The sequence below is a fragment of the Humulus lupulus genome, chromosome 3 (genome assembly GCF_963169125.1).
Source record: "Humulus lupulus chromosome 3, drHumLupu1.1, whole genome shotgun sequence".
NCBI lineage: Eukaryota > Viridiplantae > Streptophyta > Magnoliopsida > Rosales > Cannabaceae > Humulus > Humulus lupulus.
The window spans coordinates 96,232,438-96,256,880 of NC_084795.1; the positions used below are offsets into that span (position 1 = coordinate 96,232,438).

General features: G+C 45.9%; 1 protein-coding gene across 1 annotated transcript; it reads right to left on the minus strand.

The window, feature by feature from the left end:
* Positions 1–3,791: 3,791 nt before the first annotated feature.
* On the minus strand, positions 3,792–6,275 carry LOC133824738 (uncharacterized). Its single transcript, XM_062257710.1, has 4 exons — positions 5,540–6,275; positions 4,803–4,960; positions 4,608–4,711; positions 3,792–4,488 (listed from the first exon to the last, which is right to left on the minus strand). Exons 1-4 carry the CDS (start codon positions 6,273–6,275, stop codon positions 3,792–3,794), a joined length of 1,695 nt encoding a protein of 564 aa, XP_062113694.1.
* Between the last annotated feature and the right edge of the window lie 18,168 nt (positions 6,276–24,443).

Consider the following 24,443-nt stretch of genomic DNA (forward strand, 5'->3'; position numbering starts at 1 on the left):
CATCAAACCTATCCAACCTCACTAGGTCTTGATTCATAATCTTGATAGTCTCACCTTCCATTGAAACAAACAAAGGTTTAAGCTTTTGAATGTTAGGAAAATATATGTTATTTCAATGGAAATGGTAAGAAGTATTACAACTCTAGAAAAAATAATACAAATAAACAAGATTGATTAAATAATGTTACAACTCTATGACTGAAAATACAAATAAATAATAGAAGAATTAGAAGAAGAGAATGGAGAAATACAACTCTAAACAAAAGATACAAATAAAGTAAAAGTGTTTGTAACAAAAGAAAATAAAGGAATACAACTCTGAACAAAAAAAATACAAGTCAATAGAAAAAAGAATAAGAAGATGAAAAGCAATAGTAGAAAGTGTAAGAACAAGAAAGAAAGAACAAATAACTCTCACTCACACCACTAAAGTGAAGAGTGTTGGGGATCACCAACATGAACAAGGTTTGAAACCTTTGTCCAAAAGCTTGTTTCCCCCTAACTCAAGCACTAAGGGATCTCTCAAATATTTGGAAATTGCTTTCTAGAATAATCAAGCCTCTAGGTGTTTTCTAGCCAAGCACTCTAATGGATAGAAAATTTGTGTCAAACAAGTGAGCAATAGGCTACTATTTATAGAGTTTAGAGACACCCTTTGAATTTCAAATTTCACCAACCCCCATGGTTGTTACCAATGATTAATTGGATGTTTGTGGAATTAAAAAATGAGATTTGGGAGTTATTTGTGTTTTTTAGCCGTTCAAAAAGGTAGAAAAAACTGAAAAAATTGGTCAGTCTGCCTCTGACTGCAACCACTTACCAATTTCAACACACAAAAATGTGTTATTTTTCCAAACGGTTCCAATATACTCCCAATTGATTTCGTAACTCCCAAAACACATTATTGGGGTTAAAATCATATCTCTAACAGTCATTTCACATATGACTTTAAGAAATTCATCTCAATATTGTGTAACATATCTCTAATGGGCAATATTTGGAAGTTACAAATTCGTAACTGAATTTGTAACACCAAATATGTTACATATTGGGATATTCACATATATCTAAATAATGTAACTCTCTGTTACAATATGTGACACTCTTTGTCACATTTATTTAATCTAAAATATTATATTATAAAATAATTTAGCATGCATCATGCTCTAGTCAATCGTAAGAACTTATGTGCACGCTTAGTTTTACAAGAAACATTATCGTCACTAGTGATTGGATGAAGAAAGTCTGTTGAAAAATTCAAGTTTCACACTCGGCAATGACAAGGTTTCGACCCATGGTGCTTTAGGGTAGTTTTAAGAATCAAGAGCATTAGCTATGACTTGCACACTATTTTATTAATGTACTCTTTGAAACTAAAATACTCTAGAAATTTAAACATGTTAAAAAAAACACACAATAAAATCCACGTTATTCTCACATTATTAGTTGTTATTTGCATCTTTTTATGAATGCAAACCAATTTAGAAAGGTCATTGCCTGATTTCGTTTACTAGTCCTAGCAAGCAAATCACATAAGAATGTTATGATTTATCATTTACCTACTTTTAAGAAGGAAAAATATTATTCTGCTCCCCTACATTTTAGGTAAATGCTATATTTGGCCATCAAATTTTTCAAAAAAATCCAATAATAATTATCTGTTACATAATATATACAAAAATTACTTTTCTACTTTATTTTAATTCAAAGTATATATATAGGACAATTTTTCTATAGGGGCTTCACTTTAAGCCCTATCGGTGGGGCTCTTTAGTTGTTTAGAGCATCCTGCAAATTTTCAGAAAATTCCGAACAGTTTACAGTACCGAAAACTAGATTCAAACATGTTGTTTTCCACGCGCATAAAAAAAAATTAGTCACGCGTGCAACAACATGTTTGAATCTAGTTTTCGGTACTGTAAACTATTCGGAATTTTCTAAAAATCGCATTGACGCTCTAAATAGCTACAGTATACACGGTCATAAAAAAAATTCGCGTCGAAAACTGTTCAAAGGTCGAGAACACTGAGAGCCCTACCTATAGGGCTTAAACTGAAGCTCTATAAGAGAATTGTCCTCTTCAGTTTAAGCCCTACCGGTGGGGCTCTTAGCGTTCTCAGCCTTATTTGAACATTTTTTGGCACGATTTTTTTTATGACCGTCTATACTGTAGCTATTTAAGGCGTCGACGAGGTTTTAGAAAATTCTTAATAGTTTACAGTACTGAAAACTAGGTTCAAACATGTTGTTGCACGTGTGACTATTTTTGTTTTATGCACGTGGAAAACAACATTTTTTAACCTAGTTTTCGGTATTGTAAACTATTCGGAATTTTCTGAAAATTCGCAGGATGCTCTAAACAACTACAATATACACGATCATAAAAAAAATTGTGACAAAAATTATTCATGAGTCGAGAACACTGAAGAGCCCCACCGATAGGTTTTAAAGTGAAGCCCCTATAGAAGAATTGTCCTATATATAGGGGCTTCACTTTAAGCCCTATCAGTGGGGCTCTTTAGTGTTCTCGACTCGTGAACAGTTTTCGGGACGATTTTTTTTATGACCGTGTATATTGTAGTTGTTTAGAGCATCCTGCAAATTTTCATAAAATTCCAAATAGTTTACAATACCAACAACTAGGTTCAAACATGTTAACAACATGTTTGAACCTAGTTTTTTGTACTGTAAACTATTCATAATTTTTTAAAAATTTGTAGGATGCTCTAAATAGCTATAATATACACGATCATAAAAAAAAATATCGCGCCGAAAACTGTTCACAGATCGAGAACACTAAAAGTCCCACCGGTAGGGCTTAAAGTGAATCATCTATAGGAAAATTGTCCTATATATATAAATCTTTTAAACTTACTATAGTTAATACGCAGTTCTGTGCAAATGACATCTCCATTTGGTTTAATTATTTTATATGGTAAGATGTTGTTGGAAAGCATGACTAATGTTTCTATTTCTTTGTAAAGCGATTCACGGCAGATTGTAGTTTCAAGGGTTGGACTGTTCCCGCTAAGTTACAAGCTATTTTAGTAGTCGATCTTTCTAAATAATGAAGTTGCATATTTTATTAAAAAAAAGTAAAATAATATTTATAAAAAAAAAATGTTTTTGCACCCAAGTAACTTGTATCACTCAATAACTGTAAGGTAAATGGGCGTTGAGACATAGATATACCATTGGTAGAACGACCAATCTCAAGACCCAAGAAGAAGCGTGAAGGGCCAAGGTCTTTCAATTGAAAAGCTGAATGTAACGTGCCTTTAAAGTCAGAGACAGCAGCATCATTATTTGAAGTAATAATTATGTCATCAACATAGATTAATAGAGCGATAAAGATATTAGATGTGCTCTTAATAAACAAAGTGTGGTCCGATTGAGATTGGCGAAAACCCCTAGAGAGAAGAAATATGCTAAGTTTGTAGTACCATTGTCTAGGGGCTTGTTTTAAGCCATAAAGACTTTTGGTTAAATTACAAACAATATTTTTTGGTAGGGGACTATTGGGTTGATACCCTTTTGGAATTTTCATATAGACATTTTTGTTTAAGTCCCCATGAAGGAAAGCATTGTTGATATCTAATTGGCATAAAGACCAATTTTTAATGCAGCTACAGCAAGTAGTAATTTAAGAGTGTTGAACTTTGCAACAGGTGCAAAAGTGTCAGAATAATCAATACCTTGCTTTTGGTTGTAGCCTTTGGCCACCAACCGCGCCTTGTAGCGATCAATAGCTCCACTTGGTTGGTATTTGATTTTGTAGAGCCATTTGCATCCTATAGCATGTTGTTCGGAAAAGAGACAATTTCCCAAGTGTTATTTCGGTCAAGCGCATGAAGTTCATCGTTCATCGCCTGCTGCCACTCTGGAATATTTGAAGCTTGCTTGTACCTTGATGGTTCTACTACCATATGTGCAGACAAAATGGCAGCCCAAAAGTGATCACTTAACCTATCATAAGATAGAACATTAGATAAAGGATAAGTAGTAGACGACTCAGAAATAGCAAAGTTACAAGCATAGTCTTTAAGATAAGAGGGGCGAGAAATAGGCCTTCCACTTTTTGAAGTGGTAACCATAGGTAACGTAGGAGAGGGATCCTCAAGAGCGTTATTGGAAGAAGAGGGCACTTGAGGATGATGGGGTTCTGCATCAAACACTTTTGTCAGGAATAATGAATCAGTACACACAGTAGACTTGTCATGCTTTAAAGGGTAAATATGCTCATAGAAGATGAAATCTCTAGAATGAAATATCTGTTGACTTTCAATATCAAGAAAAGTATAGGCCTTCATTCCATGCGGGTAACCAATGAAAACACAAGCTTTAGATCGAGGAGAGAATTTATGTCTAGTCCTATCTAAAGTGGAAGCATAAGCAAGGCAACAAAAATTTCTAAGATGCTCGTATGAAGGCAATTTATCATAAAGAAGCTCAAAAGAAGTCTTTTTCTTTAAAAGTAATGATGGAGTTCTATTAATGAGATAAACAGCTGTATGAATGAGATAAGACCAATAAGGGAGAGAGAGATGAGATTGAAATAACAAGGACTAAGCGACATTGAGGATGTGTTGATGCTTTCGTTCAACCACAGAATTTTGTTGAGGCCTATCAACACATGAGTGAAATTGTTCAATCCCTTCGGAAGCATAGAAAGAAGATAGGTTAAGTTCTTTTGCATTATCAAATCTAACAGCTTTAATAGAAATAGAAAATTGAGTAGCAATTAAAGAGAAGAACTAAGGAATAATACTTTACACGCCAGATTTTGCTTTAAGTAAATATACCCATGTAAAACGAGTGTGATCATCAACAATCATAAGAAAATATTTGTACCCATCTATGCTAAGAACATGAAATGGCCCCCAAATGTCAAAGTGAACAAGATCAATTGGCGTAGAAGCCTTATTATTATTAGACACAAAGGGAAGCCTTTTTTGTTTTGCTAAGTGACAAATAAACCAAGCATGATCATAAGATTTATTAGAAAAAACAAGAGTTTTATTTATGGAATTTGAAATTGACATAGAAGGATGGCCAAGGGGAAATTCCATTGGTCCATTTTAGTACAAGCATTAATAGTAATATCAGAATGTACAAAGTGCAAGAACTGACGATCTTGTTCAAAGTAAAATAGTCTGCCCATTTTCTTAGCAATCCCAATCTTGGAAGTCCGAGTGGTTGCCTGAATAATGCATTCAGAAGCAAAAATATTAAGGAGTTAGGACTATGTTGTAGAAAAGCATTAACCGAGAATAAAACGTTAGTCAAGGTAATACAGCTAGAAAGTTGAACTGTGCTAGAATGAGAAATGTGAATGTTATGCCCATTCGGCAAAGTGACTAAGGTAGCAATAGGATGTTTATTAATAGTTTTAAACATTTTAGGGAGTAACACACATGGTGGGATGCTCCACTATCAACAATCCACAGACAAGAGGGGAAGTCAACGAGATTACCAGAAACTTGTGAGGCAATCGGGAAAGAAGTGTTAGTGGTAGCCGAAGTGTGTTGGAGATTCTAACTTAGAAGGGAGATAAGCTGCTGACTGAGCTCAGTTTGGGACAGCATAGGCGGTTTTCCCAAAATCAAAGCATAGACGGGAGATGCGGAAACTTGATGAATCGAGGGTTTGAGAGCTTCATCTTGACGACGCTTGTCACCATACCAAGGAGGAAATCCATGAAGAAAGAAACATTTGTCCACCAAGTGACCCAGTTTGAGACAATGAGAACACGTGGGTCTCGGTTTCTTTGATCTTGATGTAGGGGGCTTGGTTGAGGTGTTCGAACCCCCTACAGCAACAATGAACGGAGTGGTGTGGCCGAGACTTCTTTGTCTGTCTTCTTGGGACACCATGGAGAAGACCTTGGACAGAGAAGGAAGAGGATCGTAGAGAAGAATTTGAGCCCTCACTAGAGAGTAAGAGTCGTTGAGCCTAGCAAGAAACTGCATAATTTGATCTCTGTGATAGTATCCAAGAAGTCTCTCAACAGCACCACATTTGCAGCCACATGAGGAAGGAACAATCGACTGAAATTCTTTGAGCTCATCCCAAATAACTTTGAGACGGGTAAAATAGGAATTGATATCCGAGTCTCCTTGTTTGATGGTGTGGACCGAAGTTTGGAGCTGGAATATCCTAGGGCCATTGCCTTGATTGAATCGTTCATGGAGGTCATTCCACATAGCAGTGGTTGAATCCTGAAACATAATGCTAGCTACAATTTCACGGGAAACAGATTGTAATAACCAAGCCATATTGTTACATTGAACCCACGAATGAAAATAAGAATCAGAAGGATGGGGTTGAGGCAGAGACCCATTTATGAACTAGGTTTTATTCTTGGCAGCAATTGAAATGGAAGCAGCTCTCTTCCATGATTGGAAATTTTCTTGACCCGTTAGAATCTGAGTAGATATCAGAAAATTGGGGTTGTCTCCAGTTCCCAAGTGGTACGTATGCCATTTGAGAAGGTTGACAGGGGGAGCTATAGAGGCACACAGGATGCCGAGACCACCATAACTGCCGAGAGGAGGAGCAGAGCTTCTTGGGAAGGAGGCAGGCAGAGGACGATGCAGATGAATCAGAGAAGAAGCTGGGACGGCTAGACTGAGACCTTCACGAGTGGGAGAGAAAGAGGCAACGTCAGGAGCAGTAGCCACACTAGGGATCGGAGAAGGGACGGACGCCATCTCCGGAGCCAAGTGAGAAAGAGGAGCAGCAATCATCGGCGCAGGAGGGAGGTTGGACATAGATGAGCTGCGCGACTGAGATCCTCTCGTGTGAACCATGAAGGGCAAAGAAGATTGACAGAAGGAACGGTAGGGTTTCTTGAGAGAAAGAAGGAGGTTGTTTCTTGAAGGAAAAATGGGAATAGGCTGATAGCAACTGATACGATATTACAAAGTAAAGGCCCAAAGAAAAATGGAAAAAAACAACCTGCTTTATGAAATAATTATTGGCATAATATATAGGCCCACACAGTTACACGAATAAAAAACCCAACAGAAAAAAAAACAAAACAGTTATAAAACTATAACTCCTAATAATTAATGCATTCAAACAAGCACATAATACATCAAAACTAATTACATATCCCAAATAATTCTTAAACAAAACTTTTGTTATACTTGAAATTTGAGCTAAACATAAATTAACTTCAGGTACATGATTTCAGATCGCATTTCCCATGAAGCATCAGATAGCAACAATATATTAGTTTGGCAATAGTTAGTGGAAGAATCTGCGAACTGATGAAGGATTGATAATCCAGATCGACATAGGTGTGCGCAATGTTAGGGGTTAGGTTATGAACAACCCTAGTTTTGTGATACAATTCAAGACAAAAGATACAGGTAATCAACCTTTAATGATAGTAAAGCACAAATTACATAAACACAAGGAGATCAAAGTTTAGAGTGGACCTTTCTTAAAGAACAACCCTTAGAACATAAAATCACAAAGCTATGATTTTATATGGAACACAAAAGTTGCAAGGCTAGACACAAACCTAGATTTTGTTGGGCGAAAGTGAGATAACACCACCACAATATCTAGAATCTATACAAAATAATGGTTGACATAGACTAAATAAAGATTGAAAAAGATAATGAAAACCCTAGTTGTAGAATGATCTTCTTCAACTTTGATGAACCTTCAAAACCTTTGTTGAACCACCACTTTGACATTTTCCTTTGAACTAATGCAAAATCACAAAACCAAGGCTTATACATGATTTTTACCACTGTCCTAATACTTTATTTCCTAGCCACCATTGATTCTTGAGGCCTTTTCTAAGACGAAATGAGGATTGGGATTGAACAACCCTTAAACTCCCAAAGTCAAGCACTTTCTTTGAGAGTATCTTGGAGAAAACTAGAGATTCTTGGAGATAGAGAGAGGTTGGAAGACATATGTAGCTGGAGGAAATCGAGCAGACTGCATATGTACATGTCGCCCCTAATACTCTCCAACTCATGGCTAGCCAGGCTTCTCCTTACCCTTACATACACCACATAGCACCCGTGAGCCAAGGCTCAGCAAGAAAACTTAATTAAACGAATTCAGATAGTTCATAAAATATAAAAAGCATGCATAACAACGATAACTATATTCAATCAGGCACATTATACAAGTATGCGACCACAAAGACACACAAGTGCATATCACACTTCAATTTATTCAAGTTGCATCAAAGCCAGACAAGGACATACCGTACTCCCACAGTGGCCTAGCCATAGCGACATGTGTTCTGCTTGATTAGTGCCGACCATGGCTCATAAGCCAAGCATTCCAATCAGGGGTAATCAAACATATAAATTATCTGTTATATAATAAAAAATAGTGCATTCATGTATTCTTAATCAGATATTGACAGGAATTATTATAATCATGCTCGTTAGCAGGGGACTGAGTCCTAATCACAACTAGGGTGCAATTTTCTTACCTCGAGCTTTTATGTAAATGGTGAGATCACCCCCAGCGTTATCCCTGACCTAAGCCTTGCAGTTACCCTAGGCACAATACAAGTATACATTCATCAGGAATCTACCCCAGACCCCGAGTTCCAATCTAGACTCTAACTCTCAAAACCATTATTCCTAGTTAACGGGGAGCTAAAAACGTCCCCGAGCCCCCAAGTGAGCTCCCAAACCGGATTCTTGAGCCGCCCGGACCTTCCTCCAAAGTTCAGGAAAATATCTTTTCGGGGCACTAGCGCGGTTGCGCCCACAGAAAAATGGGGCTTTCTAGAGCATTGGCACGATCACGCCAACCGTTAGCATGGTCGTGCCCCTCATCTCGAGACCCAAATCCCAATTCCAATTCCACTTCTTTTGGGACACTAGCGTGGTCGCACTAATTCGCCAAAAACCCCAAAATTTCCCAGAACATAAGTGTTCTTCCCCAAACGAAATCCTTGCGATTTCCTACAAAAACCAAACTCCGGTTTCGACCAAAATAGGTGTTTCGAGCAGGATTTCGACAACAAAACACACCACAAATCTTAGGCAACCAAAACCCAACACTCATCTCACCACAACACATCCGTAAAACTCAAAACTAGAAAACCCAAGAACACCATTGATATGCCAAGAACAGGGGTCTTACCTCTGAATTTTGAGTTTTCGAAGCTACTTTGACATCCTCAATAGCTCCTAATCCCCCAAAACGCTTCAATTTTCCTTTCAATCTCTCAAGAAATCCAACTTGGCCTAGCTTTTAAGTTCCCTTCAGTGTTCTTCCAAAGTGGCCAACAACTAAGAATGAGTCTAGGCACCTATTTTGCACAAGGCCAGGCACCTAGTGAGGTTGGGTATAATACCTCCCAAGTGGTTGATGGGATCTATCTTGCCAAGCACTTTTTTTTTATTCTTTCTAATACACTTTGACAATTTCAATTGACAATGACAGTATGTGCGTCACATAAGAGTCCTTGGAGAAGAGAGATGTAATATATAAGATAGGTTCTTGAAATAAGTGATAGTAGGCAATGTGTAAGGGTAAGCATAATGTCATTGCCATATTACATCCTGGGGCCAGCTAGGTGACCTCTTTGGACCCTACCAAGATAAATTACATCTACAGGAGGCCGACTATAGTGAAACTTTTGATTCCTTACGAGGCATAACTCAAATAAAGAAAACCTACTACTACTTTGTGGAGGCCAATTAAGGTGATTTCTTTGGTTCTTAGGCGACACAAATAAAGGGAGTCTTATCGGAGGCTATCCTTGATGAATTCCACTAGCTTCTTCTTGATGTCTTCTTGTAGACCTCTTCCAATATTCAACTTGATCAGCGACTTCTCTATCACAATAATCTCTTCTATACGGAGTCTCCAAGCATATTGGTCGAAGAAGGATTGGAAGAAGGTTTGCTTCGCCCAGCATGCATGTTCTCATGGCCCTCTTCCACACATATATACTTGTGTGCTCTTTCGAAGAAGTCATCTAAGTCTTTAACCTCTCTCTTGAGCATGTTATCCAATAACTTGCTTCCTGGATGAACTCCTGTCGTGATAGCCATATTGAGCTCTGCTTTAGTTGAACTTCCCACCTTAGTTGTTTTCATATTGAATCTATGGATATAGCTCTTTAGGCTTTCACTTTCGCCTTGTTTTATGTTAGCGATCGGTACTCGACATAACATAATCACGGACCGTGTGGTGCTGCTAAAGAAATTTGCCAAAGAACTGCTGCCATGACCTAATGGTTCCTGGCCTTAACCTATTGAACCACTTGTACGCAGCTCCTTTGAGTGTAACGGCGAAACAATGGCACCTTGCACTGTTGTTGACCCCCTTAACTTCATCAAGTTGTTGAAGGCGTCGAAGTGATACTTAGGGTCTATAGTGCCCTCGTACGGAGTCATGTGAGGCTCCTTGAAGTTTGTGGGAAGTTGCTCAACCTAGTTTCCCTTGTGAAGGGTGGCTCATAGTCAAACTCATCGTCACCTATGTGCCCCCTAGATATAGTGACCATCCTATGTCTAGTTCCCTTCTCCTTTTGTTCAAGGAGTTTGGTAGGTTCTCAGGGCGAACCCTTGCTTTCGCTGGATTCTCTAGGGGAGATTCAGGGGGTGCGGTTCTTACTTCGGACTCTCTCTGGTTGAACTTTTCCCTTAAGTCGAGTGGAGCTCTTTTGGAGGAGTTCTTGGGTTTGCACCTCCCATAGGTGGGGTTCGCACCAGGTTGCAACGTTGGCATAGAATCTTCCTTACATCTTGGGCGAGGGGTATCATAAGTGTAGAGTCGCATTTTTCCATCGTCCACGGGTATGGTGGTTTCTCCTTGTACAAGTTCCCTCACTTTATGCTTAGAAAGGGGAGCATTAGAGTTTTCTTGTAACAGGCCATTGAGTACATCTTCCATGTTCTCCACGATGGCCTGCAACCTTTGGTTTTTCAAGTGAAGGTCATGTATTTCATCTTCCTAGAGACGAGTTTGGGAACTTTAATTCACTAAGTGTACTCATGGGCTCTTACCATGTCTCTATTTGGAGGAAATCGAGTCCGGGTTGTTCGAACTTGGGGCCACCAGCAATCGTGGAGGAGGGTGAATTGTACGACCCTTTGTTGGAGTAGTGGCATGTGCTGCAAGGTCCGATATGGGATGAATGATAGTGGATGATACTTCTTCCTCTTCACCATTGTCTTTGGGCAACTCCAGCGCTCCTCCATTCATTGGCAGGGGGGATCCCTCACGGACGCCCTTAGCTAGGTTCTGTCTAGGTGATCGTCCACTTCTCAATGACCTTGTAGGAATTTTGAACGCCTTGGCATATTTCCTTACTAAAATTAATGGAAGAACTATTGTTTGTTATTTGTTCTTGTTAGGATCAATGCCCTAAGAGCATGTAAAGACATTTTATTGGTTTTAAATAAAATTACAATTTTATTATGTTTACCGAGTTTTTCGGAAACGAATAACTAACAGAATAATAAAAAGATAAGAACTGTAGAAATACTGAAATGTGACTAAACAAACAGTGTTTTTACGTGGTTCAGGCGTTAACAAGCCCTAGTCCACGAGTCGATGTTATTATACTTGGAAAAGATTACAGTAAGATGGCTGGTGCATAAGAACTTCACACGCTCACAATGTTTCTCTCGGGTTCTCTTGAAGAAGATGAAGCTAGAGAGATTTTGGTAGAGTTTTTTTGCTATATCCTTTGTTTGTCCCCCCTCTTGTAAAATGAAGGGGTCTTTATAGCTAGGGTTTTGGATTAGGGTTTTTCTCTACGTACATGAGTTTTAATTACACCAGCCATAAATAGGGATACAATTACTATCGTAGCATGGCTACAAGACTCTATGTGGGTATATTTACGTGAAAGTATGGGGAACACACAAAGTCAGCCGTCTTTTCCAAGTTGTCAGCGGAACAGTAGGCGAAAAGGTACCCTTAGGCGTGCTGGGATGTGTGCGGCTTTGACCTGACGGGCGTGTCAGGCGGGATCCTGTGTCAGGCGGATATCATTCCAAATATGCCTCCTCCAGGACTCGACCGTTTGGCTTTGTTCCGTGCGAGACACGGAACTGCTTCCGCGGAGACCACTCGAAGAGCTTCTCCTGGAAGGAGCTTCCCCGATGGATACTCCTTCGGGAGCTCCGGGAGAGTTGACGAGTTTCCGTATGGTGTTTGCTTGGAAGAGTAATCCGGACACCAAGCGGGAGAGGTGAAGCCTTTCTGTATATCCGCGAGCTCTGGTCACCTATCGTGAAGGACATCGATAATTCTGTTTCCCCGAGGCCATCAATCTAAACGCTATCCGGAAATCTGGATAACATTTACCCCCCAAGGTCACGGAGCTTTGAGGGATCCGGGAGCTTGTACAATCGGTTTCTTAGATTAGGCGAGGGGACACCTTCTGTGTTCCCGGAAGGGTTCCTTTTTCCCGCCTGAGTGTTAGTATGGAAAAGAAAGAGAATTTCTTCTGTTTGAGATCAAGTACTCAAGTGCGGCAAGGACCACGTGTCATTCTGGGAATGGTTCTGCGACCAAGACGTGTGCGTGAGGCGACTGGTTGAGTATGCGTGCGTCAGTCATCTAACTAATGATTTGACGGTTTTTAATGGTACTCCGGGCCCGAGGTGGTGTAATGATGGGAAATAAATACTTTATTCCCATCCGAGGAGTCATAAATAGGATCGTCGCTTCCTCTCCAGCCGTTGGATCTGATGCACACGGAATGGGAAGATCGGGACCGTCCACTTGAGGAATTCGAAACGGCCTCTTCCCTGCTATAAAAACGAGGGAAAGGACCTTTCTTCCTCTTTACGCTTTTAGATTCTCCATCTTTAGGATTTTCAGATTTCCAAACCTTCGAACTCTCAGGCTTCCCAGCTTACGTTCCCCCGAACTTGCCATTTCTTTTGGTAAGTATCTGGAAACTTTTCTTTTTGATTTGGCAGTGGGTTTACTCCCGAAGTTCCTGGTTTGAATCGCCGTTCGTCTTTGCAGCTTTTACTTCTCGCGATCGTGCTGTGCAGTGATCCAGTTACTCCCTCAACCTCCAACTACCCGAACATCAGTAAGTATTTCTACTTTGCTCTTTCCTCCCAAACCTTAGGTTGTTGGTAGTTGTTAGAGTAGAGGTTTCTGCCATTATTGCTTATGTGCATTTGTGAATAGGGCTTTGGTAGGCATGTGATTGATTGTGAGTCGATAAGTAGCCTTTTCTGCATGTTTTGGCGATTTGCTTTTGGAAAGTCGTCCCGTGTTTTGCTGTTTTAGGGCATAAGCATGAACGCCTTTAGGGTGTCTTTCTCTGGAAAAACACTTCTTTTGGTGGGCTTAGGCTCGGGGTCTGAGTCTGGTTCCTTGCTGTCCTTCGGGTGGCATGGTGCCAACCCCTCGGTAAGCTCGGTGGGAGCCTCTCCAAGCAGTTTTCGAGGAGGGTCTCCCCGACGCCTTTGATACCACTAGGGTATGACAAGGGTGCTGACTGCTTAGAGTGTTTTCTTCTTTCTTTTCTTTTGTCCAGTGACGAACATCTCGAAGGAACAACTCCTTGCTGCGGGGGAGGCTGATTCTGCCCAAGAGAAAGGCTCTCCTGTCGCGGGTGGAAAGGGGAAAGGAAAAGCGAAAGCGGTCGCGGCTAGCCCACCAACCTCCAATAGTTCCATCTGGGAGATGGACCAAAAACCGAACCTTTTCAGGAATTATGGCATGCTAGAGCTGTATTCCTCTGAGGCAGGCCTGAAGAACATCCCAGGTCTGATGTGGCACCGTCTGTCGGTGCTGGGCGAGTCAGCTAGCCAGAGCCACGAAGGCTTTGGTGCCTGGAGTTGGGCACACATAGTGTGCGGAGCGCACTTGCCCCTAAGGAGTTACTTCGCCAATTTCTGTGTGAAGGCGGGGATTGCCCCCTTCCAGTTAATTCCTCCCAGTTACAAGCTCTTAGCGGGGTGGTTCATCTTTTGCAAGTCCCGGAGGCTGGAAGCTCCTACCCCGGAGGAGGTGCTGTACTTTTATGGGTTGAAGTCTCAGCCTATGAGGGGTCATTCAGACAAGGTGGGGTTTTATAGGCTAGAAAGGCACCCGGATGTGATGTGCCCCACTTGTCATACCGCGAGGGTTCCAGACCTCCGGGAATACTGGTTCCTGACGACTGGCTTCCCGCTGAAGAGGGTGCCAGCTCTATCTTTGGATTTCAAAATCCCTGGTAAGTGTTTCCTCTTTTCCTTTTCAACTTTGTTTCTTTGTGTTTGATTTGCCTTTTGGGAGGATCTCTAACGCTTGTATTTGATTTTTGCAGAAGTCGTTCCGCGGACACCTCGCTGCGCGGAGATGATAAGGAGGTCCAAGTTCTACGAAGGGCTTTCCGAGGAAGAGTTGAGAGTGGAGGGACTTGTGACCTCCGAATCGTTGAGGGAGTATGGGTTACTCGCCTCCTTCCAGAATATTGAGCCAGTAAGTGGTAGGGGGCAGACTCAGGTGTCGGCTGACATCCGGGAGCAGATTGCCCTGGAGCTGTCTAAGGTGATCACCCAAGCCGCTCGGGACGAAAATACTCTATCTCCTAGTTGGGAGGAGAGGTTCCCCGACCCCCAGCCGGAGGGAGAGGAGATCGAGGCTCGCCACGCCGCGGCTTACCCTAACGAAGGGGCTCCGGGGGCTAGTTCCTCCGGGAGAGGTAAGACTAGTTTTCGATTGATCCACACCCCCAGCCTGTCTGAAGTTTCCCAAACCTCTCAGATGGGGTTTGATCCTCGTTTCCTTAGGCTAGATCCGCGTAGGATACCTTTCGACAGGTACTGTGATAGGGTAGATGAGCTCCTCTGGTGTCTGAGTGATGGTAGTCTGCCAGAAGGTGTCATCATGGTTGACCCTTCTTCTCTCAGCATGTTCTTCCCGGACTTCAAGGAGTACGGGAGCTTCCTGGAGCAGGAAGCGATGTTTTGTTTTGCTCGGGAAAGGCCATCCACGTTTCTCGTGCATGGTCGTCCCTTTCAAACTTTTCTTTTTCTTGTTTCTTGTTCCCTGCTGGCGGGCTTGCTTGTACTTTTGTGTTGCTGATTGTCTTGTCTTCCGCTTATCTTCTTTCTCATTTCTTGTTGGTTCGCTAACCTTGCTTTGTACGTTTCTTGCAGAGTATCCCGAAGCCAAGATGTTGGGGAGGGTTACTTTGCTTATTAAGAAGGCTGCCACTAGCCAGGACCCGCCCACGGGGAAAGGACGGAAGCCCAAGGCTGGTAGGGGAGGTAAGGCTGCCTCCCCCAAGAAGACAAGTGGCGAGGCGCAAGCGTCCCCGAGGGTAGAGAAGTCCCCTGCTGAAGGGCCTTCCGAGACTATGATGGTCTCGAGTAGCAGTAGCGACGGGGAAGGGCTTGTGTTCCCCGTGAGGACAACTGGGGTGAGCAAGCGTCCCGGAGGAGATGCTGAGGGTGCTAAGAACAAACGCCTTAGACACTCTTCTCCCGGTCGAAGGCAACAACAACAGCAACGACAGCAATCACAACTACAACAACAGCAGCAACAGGAACAAGAGAGACAATCACCAACGCCGCAGCAGCAGCAACAGCAACATCCAAACCAGCAGCAGCAACAAGGGCAATTACTTCTGCTACCGCAGCAGCAAAAGCAACAGACCGGGGCCTTAATATCCCGGCTGCCTCCTCCTCCAGTCCAAAGGGGGTCCACCCTTCCGGGGTCTCCGTCTTCTCAGACAACCAATCTTCCCCTGCCTGGCCTGAAGTTCCACTTTCCGCGGAAGCCGACCAGTTTTCCCGCTGCCCTCCTGGAGGGTGTAAGACGGGCCGATAGTTTTTTGAAGAGGCGGCTAGAGGCGGAGAAGGCCGTTACTCAGGGAAGGGCAGATAACTTGTCTGCCGTGAAGAGGGCTGAGCTGGCCGAGGGGGTGAGATCTCCTCACCCGGCCGGAGCGGTTCTGGATGGTCCAGCCTTGGAGAAGAGGCTGGTGCCTAGGCTTGGACGTGCATTGGCGCCGTTCGGAGCTGAGATGATGGAGGACATGGCCTTGAGCTTATGCGAGCTCAATTCTGAGAAATGGGCCATCAGTAGCAGCAAGGATCCGCTGTTGCTGACACACGCTGTGAAGCAGCAACTGTCCGGGGTAAGCCGTCGGTTGTTATTTTTTTTTTGGGATCACCTCTCTTTTGGTCCGGCTTTAGCTCATTCGGTTGTCTTTCCTTGCAGGCCTCTATGATCGCGGAACGCTCGTTCCGGGAGGTTGGTGCAGCTCTGGTTCAGCTGGAGGAGAGCCAGCTGGCTCGCCAGGCCTTGGAGGCGGAGAAACAGAAGCTGACCCAACAGGCCTTGGGGGCTTCGGAGAAGATTGATCAGGCCCGGCGCACGGCTGAAGAAGAGGCGGAGAAGAAATATCTTGCCAAATATCAAGAGTACCGGGCCAAGGCAGAGAATGAGTTTAGACAGCGGTCGGATGGGATTAAGACCGAAAACTCCAAGCTCCGGGAAGAGCTGTCCCAAGCCAAGGTGGAGAAAGATACCCTGGAAGCCCGCTTGCAATCAAAGAACGATCTCCTCCTTAAGCGGCAAGAGGAATATTCCACTCTTCAGAGTAAGCTGCACGACGAGGAGCAACTCCATAAGAGGAGCAGGGATCTTGTGTCTATGCTTCAGTTGGGGCTCGCCGAGAAGGATAAAGAGATCGGGGCTTTGCAATTCACTGCCAGGGGGCATGTGACCGAGAAGCAATCCGTGCTGAACCAAAATAGGGAGCAGCGCAAGGCGATAGATTCTCTTAAGGGGGAGCGGGATGCCTCCAAGGCCGAAATGGAAAAATTGAGGGCCCAACTAACTGCCGCGGAAGCACAGCTGGCAACCTCCGAGGCGGAGCGGTTGAAGGAGAAGGAGGATGCTGAGGTGATACTGAACAGGACTATTAATATATCGCATGTGGTCCTCATGCATCAACTCTGGAAAGTGAACCCGGAGGTGTTAGGCTATCTGGGAGATGATGCCGAAGCCATGAGGGAGAAGCTACTCGTGTGGGATCAGGGCCCAGAGGCGTATGTCCAAACTTATAACATTGACGATCGTGCTGAAGCTCCTGAGGCGGGATATCCCGGAGAGGCGGGGACTTCTGAACCTTCTCATGACCAAATTCCTCCTTCCAATGAGCCGACTCCGCCAGCCTCAGCTGAAACAGATGCCCCCGAAGCTGCGGTCGTGGACGCTGTAGTTACCCCCAATGTTTGAAGGGGTTTTATCTTTACTTATTTTTCATTTTGAGTTTTTCATTGCGGACATTTTTACCATAATCATAGCATTCTCCTTTCTTTTCTGCCGAGTTCTTTATTTATCCTTGCGCTTAGGGTAGACATTTATACGGTAGAAACTGTTGTAGGGGCGTATGGGGTTTTGGTTCCAACGGCCAAAACCTATGCACCTCCCACTTGAAGCTTTAACGGATGATGTCTTGTTCCCATGTAGTTTCTAGGTTACGAAGGTTTCCTGGTTCCAACGGCCAGGCTCCTTTCACCGCACTTTATCTTTCCTGAGGCAAATAGTCAATCCAGGGACTTGTAGTTATACTGTTCGCTGGGATTGCTAAGGTGAGTCGTTCCATTGTTTGGAACGGGAGTTCTTTTGGTGAGCGTCGCTAGACTTAAGGTTAGATCTTTGCGAAGCAAAACTAACTGTTGTTGCGAACCTCATTGTGGCTGACTTCAGGGACCTGGCATGGAGCCCTGCGAGGCAAGGCTTATTGCTGTTGGGGAAATCGCCACGCCCACCAGGTGTGATCCTGGAGCAGGGGCTTTGCGAAGCAAAGCCGGCTGTGAGTGGGGGGATCAAGTATGTCTGCTTCTGGAGCTGAAACTTGCAATGGCCATGGAGCTTGCCATGCATTATTTTGTGAGATCCGGAGTTGGAGCCTGCGAAGCAAGGCTTACAACCGTCGCGGATCTTGCCATCTTTCGCCTCGCTGGACCCGGAGCTGGAGCTTGCGAAGCAACGCTCTACAGCGCTCGCGGATCTTGCCATCTTTCTCCTTGCGGGATCCGGAGCTGGAGCTTGCGAAGCAAAGCTCTACAGCGCTCGCGGATCTTGCCATCTTTCGCCTTGCGGGACCCGGAGCTGGGGCTTGCGAAGCAAAGCTCTACAGCGATCGCGGAGAATTCTGCAAAGGACTTGTCAGGGAGTTGGGGGTGTTTTGGCGTAGCTCTATGAACGTGCCTCGACCCCCAGTCCCGTCCATCGCTGGGCTACACAGGAGATAATACTTATGATACATAATGGCAGGCATTTCCATGGCAATTTTCACATAAGCACATATGACACGTAATGCAAGCATGTTCATGGCAACAAATAAACCTAAGCTCAACAATTTAAACATTTCAAACAATTTAAAAATTTCAAACACAATGCTAGCACATAAGTGGTGTTCTGTGTACGTTTTGTTCAAGGGGCGTATGGTTATGCCTTAGCCATGTATACCCCCCAAGTGAGCGTGGGGTCCGGACGTCTCCAGACCGCGTGGTCACTTGTTAAAACGCAGCTTTGAACACAGGGATAAAAAGTGCAGTAAAAGCGGAGTGAATCTCTCCGTGTTTCATTGAATTAGCCTGCTAGGCGTGAGTTTTACAACAGGGAGGATTATTTCCACATTTTTCGCTTTTGTTATTTTCACCAAGGACTTCCGACTGGATGGTCCGGGGCCTACTGGTAGTAACGGCGGAGGTGCTCCGCGTTCCAGGCGCGCGGGACGTTAGATCCGTCGAGTCTCTTTAAGTGATACGTCCCATGGCCCACTTTTTGTTGGACTTCGTAGGGGCCTTCCCAGTTGGGTCCGAGGACTCCTACTCCCGGGTCCTGCGTAGCAGGAAATACTCTCCGTAGGACAAGATCTCCAACTTCGAATGTACGGCTCTGGACTCTCATGTTAAAGTGTCGGGCTATCTTGCCTTGGTACATTTTTAGTTGGACCTGCGACTGCTCCCGGAGCTCCTCGATCATGTCCAAGGACTCCTGGAGGAGGGCATGGTTCCGGGTAGGATCGTAGGTGTCTTGCCTGTGAGAGGGGATCATAGCTTCTACTGGGATGACGGCCTCGCAACCGAAGGTCATGGAATAAGGCGTGTGCCCCGTCGAAGTTCTCTCTGTTGTGCGATAAGCCCAAAGTACTCGCGGAAGTTCTTCCGGCCAGTGAGCCTTGCAGGCTTGGAGTTTTTTCTTCAACGTGGTCTTTAATATTTTGTTTACAGCTTCCACTTGTCCATTAGCCTGTGGTCTGGCGACTGCGGAAAAGCTTTTGATAATTCCATGCGAAGCACAGAAGTTCGTGAAGTGTTCACTGTCAAACTGCTTTCCGTTGTCGGACACAATTTTCCGTGGAAGCCCAAAACGACACACTATATTCCTGATGACAAAATCCAGTGCTTTTTTAGATGTGACCGTGTTCATAGGTTCAGCTTCAGCCCATTTGGTGAAGTAGTCTACCGCGACTATGGCGTACTTCACTCCACCCTTTCCAGTGGGGAGGGAACCTACTAGGTCAATGCCCCAAACGGCGAACGGCCAGGGGCTGGTCATTAGGGTAATTTCCGTAGGCGGCGCTCGCGGAACCTTGGCGTACCTCTGGCACTGCTCACACTTCCTGACATAATCCACACAATCCTTCTTCATGGTGGGCCAGAAGTATCCTTGTCGAAGGATTTTTTTGGAGAGGCTCAGCCCGGAGGTATGATCGCCACAGAAGCCTCCGTGAATCTCATGGATGATGGTGCTGACTTCGGTTCCGGCAACACACCTAAGGAAGGGTATGGACAACCCCCTGCGGTAAAGCTTTCCATCCATAACCACGTATCGGGGAGCTTGATACTGGAGCTTCCTTGCGTCCGCTTTATCGGTGGGGAGTTCTCCGGTGGTGAGAAATCTGAGAATGGGTCCTATCCAGGAGTGGGAATGGTCGATGATGGCGTTTATCCTTCGCGTCTCAGTACTGGGGGCTTCTAAGTGCCCGATGGGGACTAAGCCATACTGTTCAATCTCCGGGTCCGTTGCAAGCTTGGCCAGCGTGTCCGCAAGTGAGTTCTGGTCCCGGGGGACCTGGCGGATTTTGTAGCCTTTGAAATGCTGCAGTAGGCCGCGGGAGAGAGACACGTAGGCAGCCATCCTTTCGCCTTTCGTCTGGTATTCCCCGGATATTTGGTTTACCACAAGCAGGGAGTCGCTGTACACTTCGATTTTTTGGGCTCCGACTTCTCTGGCCAGTCGTAACCCAGCTAACATGGCTTCGTGTTCTGCCTCGTTGTTGGATGCTGGGAATGCGAAACGGAGGGCGCTCTGGAGCTGATGCCCTTGGGGAGATATTAGGATAACCCCCGCTCCAGCTCCTTTTTCATTTGAGGCTCCGTCTACGTAGACCTTCCAGGTGGGAAGTTCCGGGACAGGATCTTCTGGGAGGTCATTCATTCCCGAGCACTCCACAATAAAGTCCGCGAGAGCTTGACCTTTTATGGAAACACGCGGTTGGTAGTGGACGTCGAACTGGCTTAGTTCCATGGCCCACTTAAGCAATCTGCCAGAAGACTCGGGCTTCTGCAGGACTTGTCGGAGAGGGTGGTTGGTGAGTACTTTGATGGTGTGCGCCTGGAAATATGGCCTCAGCTTCCGTGAAGCGATCAGCAAGCAGAGGGAGAGTTTCTCGATCATCGAATATCTGGACTCAGCGTCCAACAACCTCTTGCTTACGTAATACACAGGGAGCTGGATACGGCCATCTTCCCGGACGAGAGCGGCACTTATTGCGTGCTCAGTCACAGCTAGGTACAAGAACAACGCCTCTCCTTCGACCGGTTTGGACAAAATGGGGGCTCGGGTTAAATGTTCTTTGAGGTGTTGGAAGGCCGCTTCGCATTCGGGGGTCCACTCGAACTTCTTGTTCCCTCGCAGAACATTGAAGAAGGGGATACACTTGTCGGTGGCCTTGGATACGAAGCGACTGAGAGCAGCTATCCTTCCGGTAACGCTCTGGACATCCTTATGCTTCCGGGGGGAAGGCATATCTATGAACGCCTTTATTTTTTCAGGGTTGGCTTCCACGCCGCGGGAGCTGACAATAAAACCGAGGAACTTTCCAGACGAGACCCCGAAAGTACATTTCTTTGGATTTAGCTTCATCCCGTACTTTCGGATCACGGCGAAAGCTTCCTCAAGGTCGTTACTGTGGTCCCCGGAGGTCTTGGACTTTACCAACATGTCGTCCACGTACACCTCCATGTTCCTCCCCAGTTGGTCCTTGAACATTCTGTTTACCAGACGCTGGTAAGTCGCCCCAGCATTCTTCAAACCGAAAGGCATGACCACGTAACAGTAGACACCCTTATCCGTGAGGAAGCTGGTGTGTTCCTGGTCCGCGACATGCATCTTGATCTGATTGTATCCGGAATACGCATCCATGAAGGATAAGAGTTCGTACCCGGAAGTAGCGTCCACCATCTGATCGATTCGCGGGAGAGGGAAACAATCTTTCGGGCAGGCCCTGTTTAGGTCCGTGAAGTCAATGCACATTCTCCAGGACCCATCGGGTTTCGGGACCAGAACTGGGTTGGCCAACCACACGGGATAGTGCGACTCCTGGAGAAAGCCTATGGACATCAATTTGTCCACTTCAGCTTTGACGGCTTCGGCTCTCACTGGGTCCAGCGGCCTCCTCTTTTGGCGAATTGGAGTTGCAGCTGGGTCTATGTTGAGTGCGTGGCACGCAACATTGGGATTAATCCCTGTCATATCAGCGTGGCACCATGCTAGGATATCCTGATTATCCTTCACAGTGGCCACGATCTTATCTCGAACGGCCGACGGCAGGTTTTTCCCCACCTGAATGACCTTGGTGGGTTCCTCCGGATTGAGGATCACCTCTTCGACTTCCTCCATCGGCTCTATTGCTTTCTCGATTCCCACTCTTGGGTCTAGTTCGTCAAAGTATGCTTCCTGAGCATCCCTAGTTCCTGGCAATACTTCCGCCAAAGGAATGGCAGCAAACGTCTCTCGGACCGTGTAGACGGCTCGGACGGAGACGTTATAACAGCTCCGTGCACTTCTCTGGTCTCCTCGGAGGGTGCCAATACGCCCATCGTCGCAGGGAAACTTCAAGCATAAGTGACGTATCGAGGTTATGGCCCCACAATCGATCAGGACCGGTCGGCCTAAGATGGCATTATACGCCGTGGGGCAGTCGACCACCACGAATGTGCTATGCTTGAAGGCACAAGCGTCGCTTTCTCCTCTGAGGGTGACCGGAAGTTGAATTTTGCCTAATGGCATGAGTGCGTCCCCATTGAAACCTTGAAGCTGGATGGGGCATGGGGCCAGGTCCGTCTCGGTCAATCCGATCGCGTGGAAGGCCGCTTTGAAGAGGATGTTCACGGAGCTTCCGTTATCGATCAAGATCCGTGAGACCTTCTTATTGGCAATCTGGGCTTCCACTACGAGGGGATCGTTGTGGGGGAAGTGCACATGTCGAGCATCGTCCTCCGTGAAGGTGATGGGAAGATCCATCATTCGGGGACGTTGAGCAGGTGATTGGACCAAAGCGCACATCTCCTCGGCGTGCTCTAACTCCTTCAAGTACCTCTTCTGGGAGTTGCGGGTACTTCCGGCAAGGTGTGGTCCTCCGGAAATGGTGGCGACGTGTCCGTCAACGGGTGGCGGAGCAAGGCCGGGTGGATATGGGTTGCCTGGTCCTGGAGCCAACAAGGCAATGGGCGCCGGAGCGGGTGGAGCAGGAAGTGCTGGGAACTGAGACCCGGGAGCTTGGGGGTGACCGGCTCCAGGTGCGCTAGCGGCCCCCCTCTGTCCCGGGGAATATGCAGCTCCGTGAACCACCCCCTGTCCGGGATAGATTATGGGTATTCTCACCCACTGACCGAGGTGTCCCGCTCTTTCCAGGGACTCGATCTCATCCTTCAGCTGAAGGCACTCATTCGTGGTGTGCCCCACGTCTCCGTGGAACTCACACCTCTTATTGGAGTCTCGCGGACGCCTTCCTCCGTGAGACACTTTCGGGGGCTTCCTGTAGTTGACCATATTACAGGTCGCCCGATAGACATTCTCTCGCGAGTCTATCAAACTGGTATATTCCGTGAACTTGGGCTCATAATCCTTTCGGGGTTTCTTTGAATGGTCTCCCCGGTTGGAGTTTTTTCCGCTTCGTTTGCTCCGCGATTGGCTCAAACTTCGTTCCGGGGCTTCCGCTTGCGGCTGCGGCATGCTAGGAGCGATACTACATCCGGTTTGTACCGCTCCATACCCAGAGAAATGTGTTTGACCCGGCGTCTGAACAGACGCGGAAGGCCCATACACACTCGGAGTGAATCGGGCTCCTGGAAGCGTGAGGACTGGTGCGGGAGCTTGCGAAGCAAAGCTCGGCGCAGTCACGGAAGGGGTTGGAGCCGGGGGAACTCCAAAGGCTTGCTGGTAGGCATCCTCAAGGTTGATGATTCCCTGAGCTTTTGACATGAATTCGGACAGGGTTTCTGCCCGTCTCCTTTGCATTTCTCCCCATAGCAGGGAGCCGACAGTAAGGCCCGATTGAAGGGCGATCAGCTTCATGTCATCGCTGACCTTGGTTTTTGCAGCAGCTTCCATCATTCTCTGAATGAAAGCTTTGAGGTTCTCAGTGGGTTGCTGTTTGATGTTGGTTAAGGAACCAACCTCCATGTCGTGGTCGCGGGCAGCAATAAACTGCCTCCTAAACGCGGACTGTAGCTCCTTCCAACTGTGGATTGATCCGGGAGCTAATCTTTTCCACCAGTCCTCCGCAGACTTGGTAAGGGTGAGTGAGAAGCACATGCATTTGGCGTCCTCACTGACGCGCGCCACTTGCATCATTTTATTGTATTTAGCTAGGTGGGTACGCGGGTCTGTCCTCCCATCATATAATTCTATGTGAGGCATTTTGAAGTTATCCGGGAGGGGCGTTTCCGCGATCCTCCTAATACATGGTTCCGGGTCTTCCTCCTCAGAATCTGACAGGGCCCCACTTTGCTTCCGGACCAGCTTGGTCAAGGCAGCAATCTGTTCCTCGAGCCTCTTCGTATCACTTTCCGGGAGGTCACGTCCCCGGAGCTTGTCATTAATATGATTTCGGAGGTCATCTTCGCGAGGCCGGGCTTTTTCCCCTTTGGCCTTCTCATACTTGGCCTCCAACCTTCTTCTTAGGTCCACCGTGGACCAGCTATCTTCGGAGTGCGAGTTCGCAGCCCGACCGTCCTGATTGACGGAATCACTGGGGCGGTTGTTCCTTCCCCTAGGCCTGGGTGCCTTAGCACCGGGCCCTTTAGGCACAGAGTGCCCCCTTGGGGCTGAAGGGCGTCTGGGCTTAGGAGCGCCAGAGACCTTCTGCGCGCGGGGGGGGCAGTCGGCCTGGTGATTCACGCCTTTAGGAGGTGCAGGGGCGTCAGCGCGCACAGGCTCTCCCACTTTTTCTTTGCCCTTGT

Excerpts from the sequence above, each read along its gene's own strand:
- LOC133824738 (XM_062257710.1), bottom strand. The coding sequence starts at position 6,275 with ATGGCTTGGTTATTACAATCTGTTTCCCGTGAAATTGTAGCTAGCATT. Across the intron at positions 4,712-4,802 it reads ATCACACTCGTTTTACATGG|CTGTTAGATTTGATAATGCA; the intron begins GTATATTTACTT and ends TTTCTATTAAAG. Across the intron at positions 4,489-4,607 it reads ATAGGCCTCAACAAAATTCT|AACTCCATCATTACTTTTAA; the intron begins GTGGTTGAACGA and ends TCTCATTAATAG.